Consider the following 13405-nt stretch of genomic DNA (forward strand, 5'->3'; position numbering starts at 1 on the left):
CTCTGCGCGGCAGCGGACGCGTGGGGGAAGCACAGCCCCGTCTGTCACGGTCTGCTTAGACCCGTGGGCGTGTTTCTATCGCCGAGCAAAGGTTCCGACTCCCTCTTTTGGAGGGAACCGGCGCTGCTGCTCTCGCCCGGAGGCACCGTCGGGGCTCCCTCCGCCACGGGTACCCCCAGCCGGGGCAGGGCAGGAGCAGCGGCCGGGCAGAGCCCGTAGGGAGGTATTTGAAAGACAGGCAGGTGCTGCACTTGTGGACATGGTTTAGCGGTGGCCTTGGCAGTGCTGGGTTAATGGCTGGTCCCAATGATCTCAGAGGTCTTTTCCAACCTAAATGAGATTCTGTGCTAATGCGTTTTTGTGATTCCAAGGCATCGCTGGTGGGTCTGAGCATGGCAGCGCTGGGCTAGCAGCGTACAGCAAGAACCATGCAAGGAGCTTGGACTGAACAGGTGAACAGCAAAGGGTAGGAAAATGTTACTGTGCCTCTAGACAAAATGTGTATGGTTTCTCTTCAGTTTTAGAGAAATGCTCCTTTTGCAAGCAGACTGGGAGCACCCACAGGTGGGTAAGCTAGTCTGGGCAATAGAGGGTTCTTCAGAGTTCTTCTTTGCCCCGATTCCTCTTGACCCACTCTGGCCAAGTCCTTTCCTTCTCCATGTCATGGATGTTCCCTCAGCTCCAGCTAATTGCCTGCTGTCCCTGGATTTGTACTTTCAAAAGCAAAGTAGCCGAGGCTGGTGTCCATCCAGAGGAGAAAGGCTGGATCCCTCCTGTATTGTGCATCACTACACCCAACTCTTCGGCTGTTTCCTACTCCAAAGGCTCCTACTGGTGGCAAGAGGTGGAGGTGCCTTTCTTGATAAAGTACGTCTGAGAAAAGCAGAGTCCAATAAGGAGCAAACAAGGTTATGTTTATATTCCACCTTCTCCTGAGAAGGCTTGGTCATAGACTGGTTTTTGCTCAGCTGTGGGCTGCAGCTTGGCAAAACATCTCAACATCTTCACCTTGAGTAGGAGGGCTGGCCACTGCTCTGGTGCTCACATGGAAACCAACAGCTACGAACCACTGGCAGCCCCAACACAGTCCTGTGGGATTTGAGTTACAAAGATGGCAGAGCCAAGCTCTTCATAGCACGAGTAGGTGATGTTAGGGGCAGCAGCCACCACATGTGGATGGGGAAGTTCAGACACGACAGTGGGAAAAATGGTTTTATCCAGAGGGCAATGCAGAGTGGGAACTGTCACCTCAGCAAGGGGACCCTCCTTGCCTGGAGTTTCCAAGCCTTGTCTGCATGAAGCCATGTCCAGCCTGACATTGTGCCAACCACAGTCCTGCTTTGGGTGGGCTGCTGGATGATGGTTGTTGGTGATGCAGAGATTCCCTTCCAGCCACCACTTCCCAGACATATTAATAGGGCAATGTAACTGTACAGCAACTACCAACCTAGCCAGACTCCTTCAAGGGTATTCAGACCACTGACATCCTGATATTATTGCATCCCAGCTCTTTCTTGTCCACTGTAATATGCTTTTCAGACAAAGGCCCTCTGCAGGTCAGCACTGAGGTTAAACCTGCTTTGAGGAGGGCTCAGCCTCCAGAAAGGACCTAGTGGAGTCTGTTTCCCACCTGAGTTGTTTTAGGCATCCCTCTTAGTTAGCCTTCAGCATGCCTTCAGCCTTCAAACCCATACCATAAGTAAAACCTGTCCAAAAGCTCATTCATGTGCATTTAAAACAATGAAGGGCTGCATGTGAGTATTATTAACCTTCTAGGCCTAAAAAAGGTTATTACCTTAAAGAATGATTTGTATTAATCAAGTGTCTGTTCATGAAGCATTTTCAGGTATACTTTTCAGTAAAATAAGTAGCTTTTTTTTTTCCTTTCATGTCTGTGTGTGTGTCTGTCCCTTCCAACTTCAAAGAAAAGACTAGACATGCCAGGAACTGTGAAATGCTCTGTGTGGGTTTTTTATCATAGTCTAGTGATTTCAGCAAAGAGCTGAGGAGGCTCCTGCCAACTTTCTCCTTGTCTGAGAGGCACAAACCTCAGCAGGAACCTGATGTCCCAGGGTTCCTTCTCTTGCTCTGGCAATAGTCACAAGTACACTCCCATAGAAGGGCTCTCAGACTCCTCAGGACACGAGCTTCTAGGCCGGTCAAGGTCACAAAAGGCCACTCTCAGCTCTTGTTCCTATTTCTCTGCTAAGGACTAATGGGAAGGTTTGCCCCATGAGCACATGCAGGGCAGGTTTGCAGCCTTAGAGCTGGGCTGGGATCCAGGCTATTCCCACCATCCCCTTCCTGGCAGTGGGTCCCAGGGTGACTGCAGTGCGGTCAGGTGCGAGGAAGGGCACCCTGGGGAAGGAGCAGCCACACAAATGGTGAATGTAGGCAGCAGCACATCCAGGAGCTCTACAATTCACATCCTCACACATCTTGCTCGAGAGAGGGCTTTTCCAGCATCTCCCACATGCCCCACAGTTACTGCTTGCCCCATGCAGAGCCCTGGTGCAGGAGCAGGATGCTGGGCAGGCAGAGAGCAGAGCTGCTGTTTGTAAGTGTGGAGAAGGAGCTGTAGGCCATCTTCTGCATGCAAATAATATCCCAGCCTTTCCCTGGAGTGCCCTGAGTCCATTTCCTCATGCTGCCTGCCCTGAAGCCTGCAGGGATGCTGCTGTAGTGCTCCAGGGGCAGTGCAGGGAAGGGGGCAGAGGGACACCCATGGTGGTTACCAGCCCGCCCCAGCCCCACAGGGGGTGCAGACAGGCATGGGAGAGGGGTGCAGTGCAGTGCTGGGACACCTCCAGCTGGGTGTGCCAGGCAGGGCAGTTGCACAAGCTGCCCCTCTGGGTTGGGATGAAAAGGAGCCTCTCCGTGCTCCAGGCTGGCAGGTGCAGCAGCGCTGAGCACAGAGCCAGGCACACAGAGCCAGGCAGGGCTTTGTCCCTGTCAGCTTGGCTTTGTGAGAGCCCCTGGCTCCAGGCAGGGGAGCCATGGGCCTGTTGAAGGTGCTGGTCCTGCAGCTCCACTCCACCTCCTGCCATCAGGAATGATCCATAAGCCACAGGCCGGGGCAAAGGGAGGGCTGGTGCTGCTAGACGGAGCTGGAGGCGGGCGGCTGGCTGTTGCTGTTGCTCTCTGAGGGGGTCTTGGCAGTGGAGGAGGTGGCCAGGGAGCCGCTGTTCCTGAAGATGCGGAGCAGCCTCCGCTTGTAGCCCCGGAAGGCGAAGAAGTAGATGATGGGGTCGATGCAGCAGTTGAGGTTCATGAACGCCACCGTGATTTGCAGGGACATCTTGAAGGCTTGCTGCTCACGGCAGGACGGCTGGTAGAGGATCTTCCTGACCATGAACTGGACAATGTTGAGGTGGTAGGGGCTGAAGCAGAGCAGGACAGCCAGCAGAACCACCAGGATGACAGTGAAGGCCCGGTGGTGGTGCCCGTTCTTCACCGTCAGCGGGTTCTCCTTGGCTGTCTGGCAGAGCTTGAGATTGATCCTCACATAGCACACCAAGATGATTCCCACAGGCAGGAAGAAGCCAAGCATGCAGGCCACCAGGAGCAGGTAGGGCAGATTGGGAATCTCCTCGAAGTTGAAGTACTCCATGCAGGTCAGCTTGTCTCCCATCCTGCGCGTCATGGGCCGCAGGAGCAGCGGAGCCGTCTGCAGGAACACCAAGGCCCAGATGAGGACGCAGACGGCCCTGGCCCGGCTCATCTTCCGAATCCTGCCGGGGTGCCGGGTGCGCACCACGGCCACGTAGCGGTCCACGCTCACGCAGGTCATGAAGTAGATGCTCACGTAGGTGTTCATGTAGAAAAGGAAAGCTGTGATCCGGCAGAACCAGTCCCCAAAGGGCCAGTCAGACTCCAGGATGTAGTAGGTGATCCTGCCCGGCAGTGCCAGGGTGAAGAGGGCATCGGAGAGCGCCAGGTTCACCAGGTAGAGGTCGGTGGAGTTGAGTTTCTTCTTCCTGCGCTGGAAGGTGATACAGAGGGCCAGGATATTCCCACAGGCACCGAACACCAGCAGGACGGTGTAGAAAAGGGAGAAGATGACTTTGGTTGAGAAGTGTTGGTTGTGCACGTTGCAGCTGCTCTGGTTGCTGGAGGTGAGGTTGGTGGGCAGGAGCACGTCCTCCACAAGAGCCATTTCCATGGTGCCTCACGAGCTCTTGCTCTCTCCCTTGGAATAAGAACAGACGTGAAACTTGCAGCTTATTGATAACAGGAGTGGCACTCTTAGAGCTGGCCCTCATCACAAAGCAAAAGCCCTGTCCCCTGCTCCGTCCCAGCAGCACACAGCTCGAGTCATTTGGAAAAATGCTTCTCTTGTGATTTTGGTGAGAGCATCTCAACAGTGGCTGTGACTCATTCCCCTTTTCTTATCACGAGCTACTCTTAATTTTGTTTCTTCACAAGTCCAATCAATATGAGAAAGGACTGGAGGTGCTGGGAGGGGGGATTGCCTGTCACACAAGGAAGGTCCCAAACTCATCTGGTGGCAATGATATCATTTTTTCATTACTGTCAGGGGAATGGGGAGCTTCATTGAGAAAATGCCCACCGGCAGGCAGAAGTGCTGAGGATCACTTTCACAACCCTAGGGCAGGACGAAAGCAGCAACCAAACTGAAGAAATTCAGAGGAAAAAACCTAGCCTTCCACCAAAAAAACACCCCAACCTCCCCCAAAAATCCCGTGACCCGTGCTAGTCCGATCGGGGAGCTGGGAGCAGCCCGGCACCGAGCCCCGCTCCCCGCACGCCCTCCCGCCGCTCTCCCCGCTTTGGGCACGGGGTCCGCGCTCACGCCTGGTGACAGCGGCGTCCCCTGGGCTGCGGGGCTGCGGCAGCTCCCGGGACGCGCCTGCCGCCCGCCGCCAGCACCGCCGGGACGGGACGAGACGGGACGGGACGGGACGGGACGGGACGGGACGGGACGGGACGGGATGGGATGGGACGGGACGGGACGGGACGGGACGGGACGGGATGGGACGGGACGGGACAGGACGGGACAGGACGGGACGGGCGCAGCGCTGCCTCTTCTCTCCCCCGGCGGCGCGGACCCCGAGGGGCTGGGATGCTCAAACCCACAAGCACGAAAGGGAGGTCAGAGGCTCCAACCTGAGTGCCGCGGTGCCGCCGCCTTCTTCTCTTCCTCCTCCTCCTCCTCCTCCTCCTCCCGCCCGACTTCTGGGGGGCAGCGAGCGCGGAGCCTCCCGCCCGCGTCCGGCACTGGGGCTCCCCGGCAGTGTGAGCGCCTCCCGGGATTCGCTCACATTATAAAAGCACCGTGAGATTTGGGGGTTTTTTGTTTGTTGTTTTTTGTTGGGGTTTTTTTCCTTAGGGTTAGTAAAACTGTGTTCTTTCTGGGTGGGGCTTTTTTTTTTTTTTTCTTTCGGTATGTGAGAGGCACGCTGCTGCCGCGGGGGATATTCTCAGTAGTGGCTGTTCTGGAGAAGATAAATGACTGTACCTGCGCGGCAATCGCTCCCGACATCTGAGCCGACTTGGGGTTTTACTCTGAAAACTTCTACAGGGATGCAAAATGCAACCGAACGACAAAAACATCTTCAGCCCTGGTTCACGTGCGGTGCGGAGCGCTCAGCCCGGGCACACGCACATGGCCGCGGCAGCACGGTCGGACCGTGGCAGCTTTTACAATAAATTGTGGCACATGTTCGAAGGAGCTTATTGTGCCTGTGCCCAGTGCAAGCCATGCTGTGCCTCTGGTGAAACCCAGATTTGCCTCTCACACACACAGGCATCACCAGGCACGGCTCCTTAGCGCAGAGATCGAGTTGAATGAAACACTTTGCCCTCAGTGGAAAACTATTTTTGTTATTAAGACGATACATTGTGCGGTGAAAGTGGGGCAAAGCCCCTTGTCCCAGCTGGAACTCTCACGATGGGCTCTGTACCCACAGAGTGCTGAGCAGTGGAGGGCTGTGATTTATCCCTCAGCCCTGTATGTGTGTGTGTTACAGCAAGGAGGGCTGTGATTTATCCCTCAGCCCTGTATGTGTGTGTGTTACAGCAAGGAGGGCTGTGATTTATCCCTCAGCCCTGTATGTGTGTGTGTTACAGCAAGGAGGGCTGTGATTTATCCCTCAGCCCTGTATGTGTGTATCTCACAGCATGGAGGGCTGTGATTTATCCCTCAGCCCTGTATGTGTGTATCTCACAGCATGGAGGGCTGTGATTTACCCCTCAGCCCTGTATGTGTGTGTCCCGCAGCATGGAGGGCTGTGATTTATCCCTCAGCCCTGTATGTGTGTGTCCTGCAGCATGGAGGGCTGTGATTTATCCCTCAGCCCTGTATGTGTGTATCTCACAGCATGGAGGGCTGTGATTTATCCCTCAGCCCTGTATGTGTGTGTCCTGCAGCATGGAGGGCTGTGATTTATCCCTCAGCCCTGTATGTGTGTGTCCTGCAGCATGGAGGGCTGTGATTTATCCCTCAGCCCTGTATGTGTGTGTCCTGCAGCATGGAGGGCTGTGATTTACCCCTCAGCCCCGTATGTGTGCGTCCCACAGCATGGAGAGAGCTCTTTCCTTCCCAGCACTTCCCAAATGTTTGCAGAAGTGCAGCCTGCCCTGTGGCCAGCAGGATGGCCTTCCCCATGGTGGCTTTTTTACCGGAGACCACTAGGGTTTTCATATCCCAAGAGGAATTTTTATGCTTTTTTAAATGGTTCTAGAGTTTGGGGGTTTTTTGTGGTGGTGGTGATGATCTTGCTAGTGTCTGGTTTTATCCCTCAAAAAAATTCCTAATAAACCAGGAAATTCCCATCATGGGGCATTCAGGATGCTAATGAAAAACTGAAGCCAAGAAATACAAAGATTAAGATTACAGTTAAGCTAAACTTCCATATTTCCCTCTGGGTCAGTAAAGCTCCACTAATTATTTAATTGCATAATATTTCTAATGTTTTAAAACAGTGACATTAAACTCAGTACTAATCTGTGTACTCATGTACTGTGAGTCATCTGTATGGAAATTACACATTATGGTCATGAATTTACTAGAAGTTGAAGGTACCTAGCAAGAGTAATAGTGAAAATTGGCTAACAAGCTTATCTGTTAATGAAGATTCTTTTGTTGCTCGAGGGTTTATATTACACAGAGGGAAAGGTCAGCTAATAACAGAATAACTGCTGAGTAAATTATTAAAAATATTCCCTAGTAAAATAGGAGTAAAATAGGGGTTTTCTACTTGCACATCTGTCAAGAGTTAAGCTAATCAGACTTGCGTGGGGCACTAATGTTCTTGAGCTGTTTCATTGTGATGGTGAAAGCAGCCAATGGATTTAACATTACAGAAGTGTTGCTTCTACAGAAATGCTGAGCCCACCCCAGCGGGTGGGCCCAGGACCGTCCCTTCCCCTCCCAAAAGCACTGCAGGACAAACAGGACAAACAGGACAAACAGGACAAACAGGACAAACAGGACAAACAGCTGCAGCTCAGACAGACAAACACCGCTCCCATCGATCCGGGGCTCACTGCGGCACCGCCGCTGCAAAGCTCCTGCCCACCCTCCTTACGGGAGAGTTTTGTCCCCACAAATTAACACCGTCGAGGAAATACATTTGGATGAAGCTCAGCAAAATGCCGCTGGCTTCCACCCAGGGGCCCGCAGCGCCTCGGGCCGGCAGCACCCGAGCGTGGCAGGGATGGACGGGGAGGTTTGCGATGCAAATTCGCGCCCGGGACTTTTCCGAGCAGTCAAACAAGGCCCTTTGTACAGCCCCTCCTGTCTCCTGGGCTCACCGGGCTCTGAAAGGAGAGCTGCAGACCCCAGGAGGGGAATCATGTGCTGCTGGCCCAGAGCTGCGGCCTGCCTGGGCGTGAGGGCTTCCCATGGAGCCCACGGCAGCGGGAAGTGCCGGCCCTGTGTAAAGGGGGCCTGGATACAGGAGGGTCGGTGGGGTCCCAGCCCCTCCTCCCCAGAGGGGGAAGATGGCCCAAGTGGCATCACCAGCCTCAAAAACAGATGGAAGAGCCCAAACTGCTGGGTGACAGCCGTGTCCAGGGTGACAACTGTGCCCAGGGCCCAGGGAATAAGACAGAGGGAAAGCAATGCTCTCCACCTGATTTTATTTTTCTTTTTGCAGTGCAGAACAAAGGAAGTGGGTTCTTCTTTTGTGCAAAACACGCTCCTGCCCTGTGTGCAGCAGGTGCTGTGCTACAGGAGCGCAGCCCAGCTCCACCCGTTTGCACGGCTCCAGCACGGCTGCAGCTCCCCGCCCTGCACAGCAGCAAGGCCCTTTCCATGGGGCAGGGCACTGGGGGATCCTCTTCCCACCTGTGGGGATCCACTCCCTGCCTCTGCAGCCCTGGATGAGCCAAAAGGGGATCTCCCCTCAGACAGGGTAGAGAAGCCCTGTCCAGCCCAGTTTGCAGCCCTCTCATTTAGGAGACTCTGCCCTTGACTGAGCCCAGTGGGATTGGAGGAGTGAGGCTCAACTTCAAAGCTGGGTCTAGGCTTTCTTGTGTCCATGTTTGCATAAAGACACCTCCCTGGGCCTGGCAGGGAGCAAGCAGAGTCCCACAGCCCAGGTATCCATCCCAGGGTGAGCAGGACCTGCTGTCCCGGGGTGTCCCTGCTGCCAGGGCACAGGGGACACCTCTGGGGGGTCCTGCCCAAACACTTGGCATGGAGGGTGTCTCTCCTGAAATGTGTACCATGGTCCTTAACCATGGCATATCTCCAGCCAGGTCCCAGCCTGGCACCCTCTGCATGCTACCTCCAGAGCCAGATGTTGTGTATTTCAGAACAGATGTGCGCCTCAGAGTCACTGTGGCTCTTCTCACACCCTGCTCAGAGCACACCGCTCTCTGCCATCTCACAAAGGCTCCCTGCAGCCTCCTTTTGCTGCTGGAGACCTTGCCATGGATGTTCTTCCCAGCCCAGCAGAAAAGCCAGGCTGCAGCTCCTCTGGGACCAGGTCCTTGAGGCCACAGCTGAGCCCGGCCCTGGTGGCGAAGGAAGCTCAGGAGGAGCCGGAGCTGCACCTGCAGGCACGTGCTGGGGCTCCATCACTGTGCTCCCTCCAGGGCTGCTACTCAGCACCTCAGGTAGCTGTTTACACCTGCTGGGATTTCCCAGAGTTGAGAGATGATTTGGAGCTGGACTTTCTGAGGGCAAGGCAGCACAACAAATGAGGTAAGAGCCCCTTGACAGAGAGACAGCAGGAAGTTTGCGCCTCCTCTTTCCATTCTATCATCATCTCCTCTCCCTTCTTGCTTTCCCCATTGGCTTTGGTTACATTTTCTGTCTTCTAGTGCAAAACATTTTCAGGAAGCTTTGAGTGTAGACACAAAAATCTCCAGATGCTTTCAGTTTTGGTGCAACAGGCAGGGATTTTCCACAGCTCAGCCCCTGCATCCCAGGTCACCATTATTCATCTGGCAGAAGAGCAGAAATTAGGAGAATCCCTGATTTTGACATTCACTCATTCAGTAACAGCATCTGCATGGGGAGGACAATGTTTTAGAGGCTTTAACTTGATATGATGGGAATTGTAGATGAATAAAAATCTGATTCCTACCAATTTGTGATAAAAATCTGAAGAAAACAATTACTGGAGTTTTGATATGTTTGAGACCTAATCTGGCCCTAAATCTAAGTGGGAAATACTGAATAACAAAGCGGCTGAAATCTGCTTCTGCATGATATGACTGATTTTGTTTTGCACAGGCAGCACCAGCTCTGGAAATGATGGGGCAGCACCAAGTCATGACAGTCAGCAGTCAGAGAGGTGGCACAGCTCATTTCAGCATCCCAAGCAGTGGAGCACAATATGGCAGGAGCTTTGGGAGCTGCTTCCTTCCACATTCCCTTGACTCCAGCCCCAAAACGTGGGCATGGAGCCTGGGGGTGGGCCCTGCAACCACCACTATTTCCATGTGCCTGTGGCTTTGTTAAGCCTGGCTGCAGAGGGGGTAGCTGTGCTAACAGGGGCAGCTCTTGGTCAGGAGGGCAAGGGCACCTTAGCAGGAGAAATTCACATTCTAAAATAACTTCCTCCAGTGAGCATGAAACACACTTTCTCCCACGCTGGGCTATGACTTAGAAACTCCATTTTGCTTCTGCAGGAATAAGATGAAAGTTTTCTTGGTATCTGATTTCTGTGGTTAAAAACAACGTTTAAATGCTTATTAAAAAAACACAATCATAAGGCAAATTTGGAGAACTGAAGTCCTATTTTTATCTGTTTTTTTCTTTTTCCAGGGCCACAAGTGCTATATGTGCACACAAATTCATAACGTACAGCTACAACATGAGCAAAACACAACCGACACAGAAGATGATCACAAACCACAGAAATGAGTGTGTGTGATGGAAAATGTGCCAAAAATGCACATCTTCATTCAGTCTGGATCTCTATGATCCTATACAACAATTTTTTAGGCAGGGCACCCTCATATTCTGTGACTTGTGAGTCTTTTCCATTTATTCTTTGCGGTCAATGTTTAGGCCGTGTTACGGCCAGGTTTTGGCCGTGTTTAACACATACCAGGGAAATCCTATGGCAAAAATTAGCATCTGCATGAGCATTGCCACAGGGTGCTCTGTTCCATGCACCAATGCCTCAGAGAATCACAGAGTGGAAGGCTGGATGGGATCTCTGCGGAGCAGCTGGTCCGACCACACTGCTAAAGCAGACAGCCAGACCTGATAGCCCAGGACTGTGTTGAGACATCTTGTGAATATCTTCAAGACACAACCTGTCTGGGCAACCTGTGCCAGTGCTCCTCGCCCTCACTGTGAAAAAGTGTTTCTTGATGTTCAGACAGATCCTCCTGTGCTTCAGGTTGTGCCTGTTGTCTCTGATCCTGTCACTGCACAGCACTGCACAGAGCCTGGCTCTGTCCTGCTTGCACCCTCCCTGCAGGAATTTATACACATCACTGAGATCCCCCTGAGCCTTCTCCAGGCTGAACAGTCACAGATCTCAGCCTTTCCCCTCAGGAGACTGCTTCAGTCTCTTCATCATCTCTGTGTCCCTTTGCTGGACTCTCCAGTATGTCCATGTCTCTGTGTACAGGAGAGCCCAGAACCAAACCAGGATTCCAGCTGTGGCCTCACCAGTGCTGAGCAGAGCAAGGATCATCTCCCAAACCTGCTGGCAACACTTTGCCTAAGGGACCCCAGGATGTCATTTCCCTTCTATGCCACAAAGGCACATGGGTGCCTGGTGCTCAGCTTGGTGTCCACCAGGATCCTGAGGTCCTTTCCTCTGCAGAGCTGCTTTCCAGCAGGTTAGTCCCCAGCCTGTACTGGTGCCTGGGGATGTTCTTCTTTGTGTTTCTCCTTGCTGAACTTGATGAAATTCCTGCCAGCCCACTTCTCCAGCCTGTGAGGGTCCCTCTGGATGGCAGCACGACTCTGTGCCAAATCAGCCACTCTGCCCAGCTTGGTGCCCTCAGAAAATGTGCTGGGGGTGCCCTCTGCCACTCTGTCCATGTCATTAATGAGGATATTGAGCAGGACTGGAGCCAATATTGACCCCTGGGGCACACAAGGAGTTCCTGGCCTCCAACTAGAACCTGTCCTGCCCACCCTCACCCTCTGGGCCTGCCTGTGCACTTTCCAACCCACCCCAATACCTCAGCTTTGTCTGCTGATTTATCTACCCAGCATTTGCATGTGAGAGAGCAAGGTGCTCTGTGCTTTATTGTGGGAAAGGAAACAAACCTCAGAGAAGTTACTGTGAGCAGTGAATAGCTGGAGATCTTGGCACTTCATTTTTTTTTCAGAGTGGTTTGTTCTTGCTTGCTCAAAGGGTGCCTGCAACAGGTGCAGAGGCAGCCCCAAGCACTCAGCCCCTCTGTGTGTGTATTTCCACCTCCTCAAGCTCTGATCCTGCAGAGTCCTGTGGCTTTTGGGGGAGGGTGGGACCAGCTTGTTGCGGAATAAAAACATTTGTTAATGAAAACCTTTCTTAACAAAGGTGGGGATCAGAGTGAAGTCTGGCTTTTGTGGCTATTGCAGCCTAGACTGGGTGAGGGCAGAGCCAAGAGACAAATCTGTTTGCCCCACAGCAATGATTCACCCGCAGAGTGGCCCACGCGGCGCTGAGCGCGAGCAGGACGCAGTGCCGGGAGGAAGCAGCCAGAGCTGTCACCCAGCCAGAGCTGCCACATAGCCAGAGCAGCCACCCAGCCAGAGCTGCCACCCAGCCAGAGGTGTCACCCAGACAGAGCTGCCACCCAGACAGAGCTGCCACATAGCCAGAGCAGCCACCCAGCCGGAGCTGCCACCCAGCCGGAGCTGCCATCCAGCCAGAGCTGTCATCCAGCCAGAGGTGTCACCCAGCCAGAGGTGTCACCCAGCCAGAGTTGCCACATAGCCAGAGCAGCCACCTAGCCAGAGCTGCCACATAGCCAGAGCAGCCACCCAGCCAGAGCTGCCACCCAGCCAGAGGTGTCACCCAGACAGAGCTGCCACCCAGACAGAGCTGCCACATAGCCAGAGCAGCCACCCAGCCGGAGCTGCCACCCAGCCGGAGCTGCCATCCAGCCAGAGCTGTCATCCAGCCAGAGGTGTCACCCAGCCAGAGCAGCCAACCAGCCAGAGGTGCCACCCAGCCAGAGCAGCCACCCAGCCAGAGGTGCCACCCAGCCAGAGGTGCCACCCAGCCAGAGCAGCCACCCAGCCAGAGGTGCCACCCAGCCGGAGCTGCCACACACTATTACAGCGGCCTGATGAGGTCTTCATGGGTGAGAGAAGTGGACGAGAATCTTAGTTTATGATCAGAAGGCTGGATTTATTGATATACGATATATAATACATTATAACTATACTAAAAAGAATAAGGAGAGAAGTTGCAGAGGCTGCTAAGCTAAGAATAGCATAGAAAAGAATGAATAACAAAGTTCTGTGTCCAGGGAATCTATCCCCGAGCTTGCTCCTGTGATTGGCCCTTAATTATAAACATGGAACATGAGCCAATCACAGGGCACCTGCTACATTTCACAGCAGCCGATAACAATTGTTTACATTCTTCTTCTGGGGCCTCAGCTTCCCAGAAGATGAACAAATCCCAAAGGAAGGATTTCTATGAAAAAATGTCTGCGACAACACACCCCTGCACGTGCTGTGTGCCTGCATGGACCTGGGCTGCCTTGGGACACACACTCCTCATGCAGGAAGGGCTTCATTTATAGGGCCAGAACTTCTACATGGCTATCATAGATGGATAATGAGATGATTGGCTCTTGCAATTTAGGGATGACCATTGTGTGAATATTAAGAAAAGTTTTAGTAATGTATAGTTATGTTATTGGGGTTTAGATGCCCTCTATTCTCCCCAGAGTTCCCTTTTCCCCCCTGTACTGTTGCCACCAGACAGCCTGGGCTGTCTAGGACAGGTAAAGAGAAGCCTGCACATGT

The 13405-nt window shown here is 53.3% G+C and overlaps 1 protein-coding gene across 1 annotated transcript; it reads right to left on the minus strand.

Moving 5' to 3' along the window:
* Positions 1–3097: 3097 nt before the first annotated feature.
* LOC128934526 (G-protein coupled receptor 183-like) lies at positions 3098–4162 on the minus strand. The gene has a single exon (XM_054272140.1). The coding sequence runs from the start codon at positions 4160–4162 to the stop codon at positions 3098–3100; it is 1065 nt and encodes a 354-aa protein (XP_054128115.1).
* Between the last annotated feature and the right edge of the window lie 9243 nt (positions 4163–13405).

Source organism: Melozone crissalis, unplaced genomic scaffold, assembly GCF_028551555.1.
Source record: "Melozone crissalis strain CALT ecotype California unplaced genomic scaffold, PUWL_Pcris_2 ptg000013l_1, whole genome shotgun sequence".
Lineage (NCBI taxonomy): Eukaryota > Metazoa > Chordata > Aves > Passeriformes > Passerellidae > Melozone > Melozone crissalis.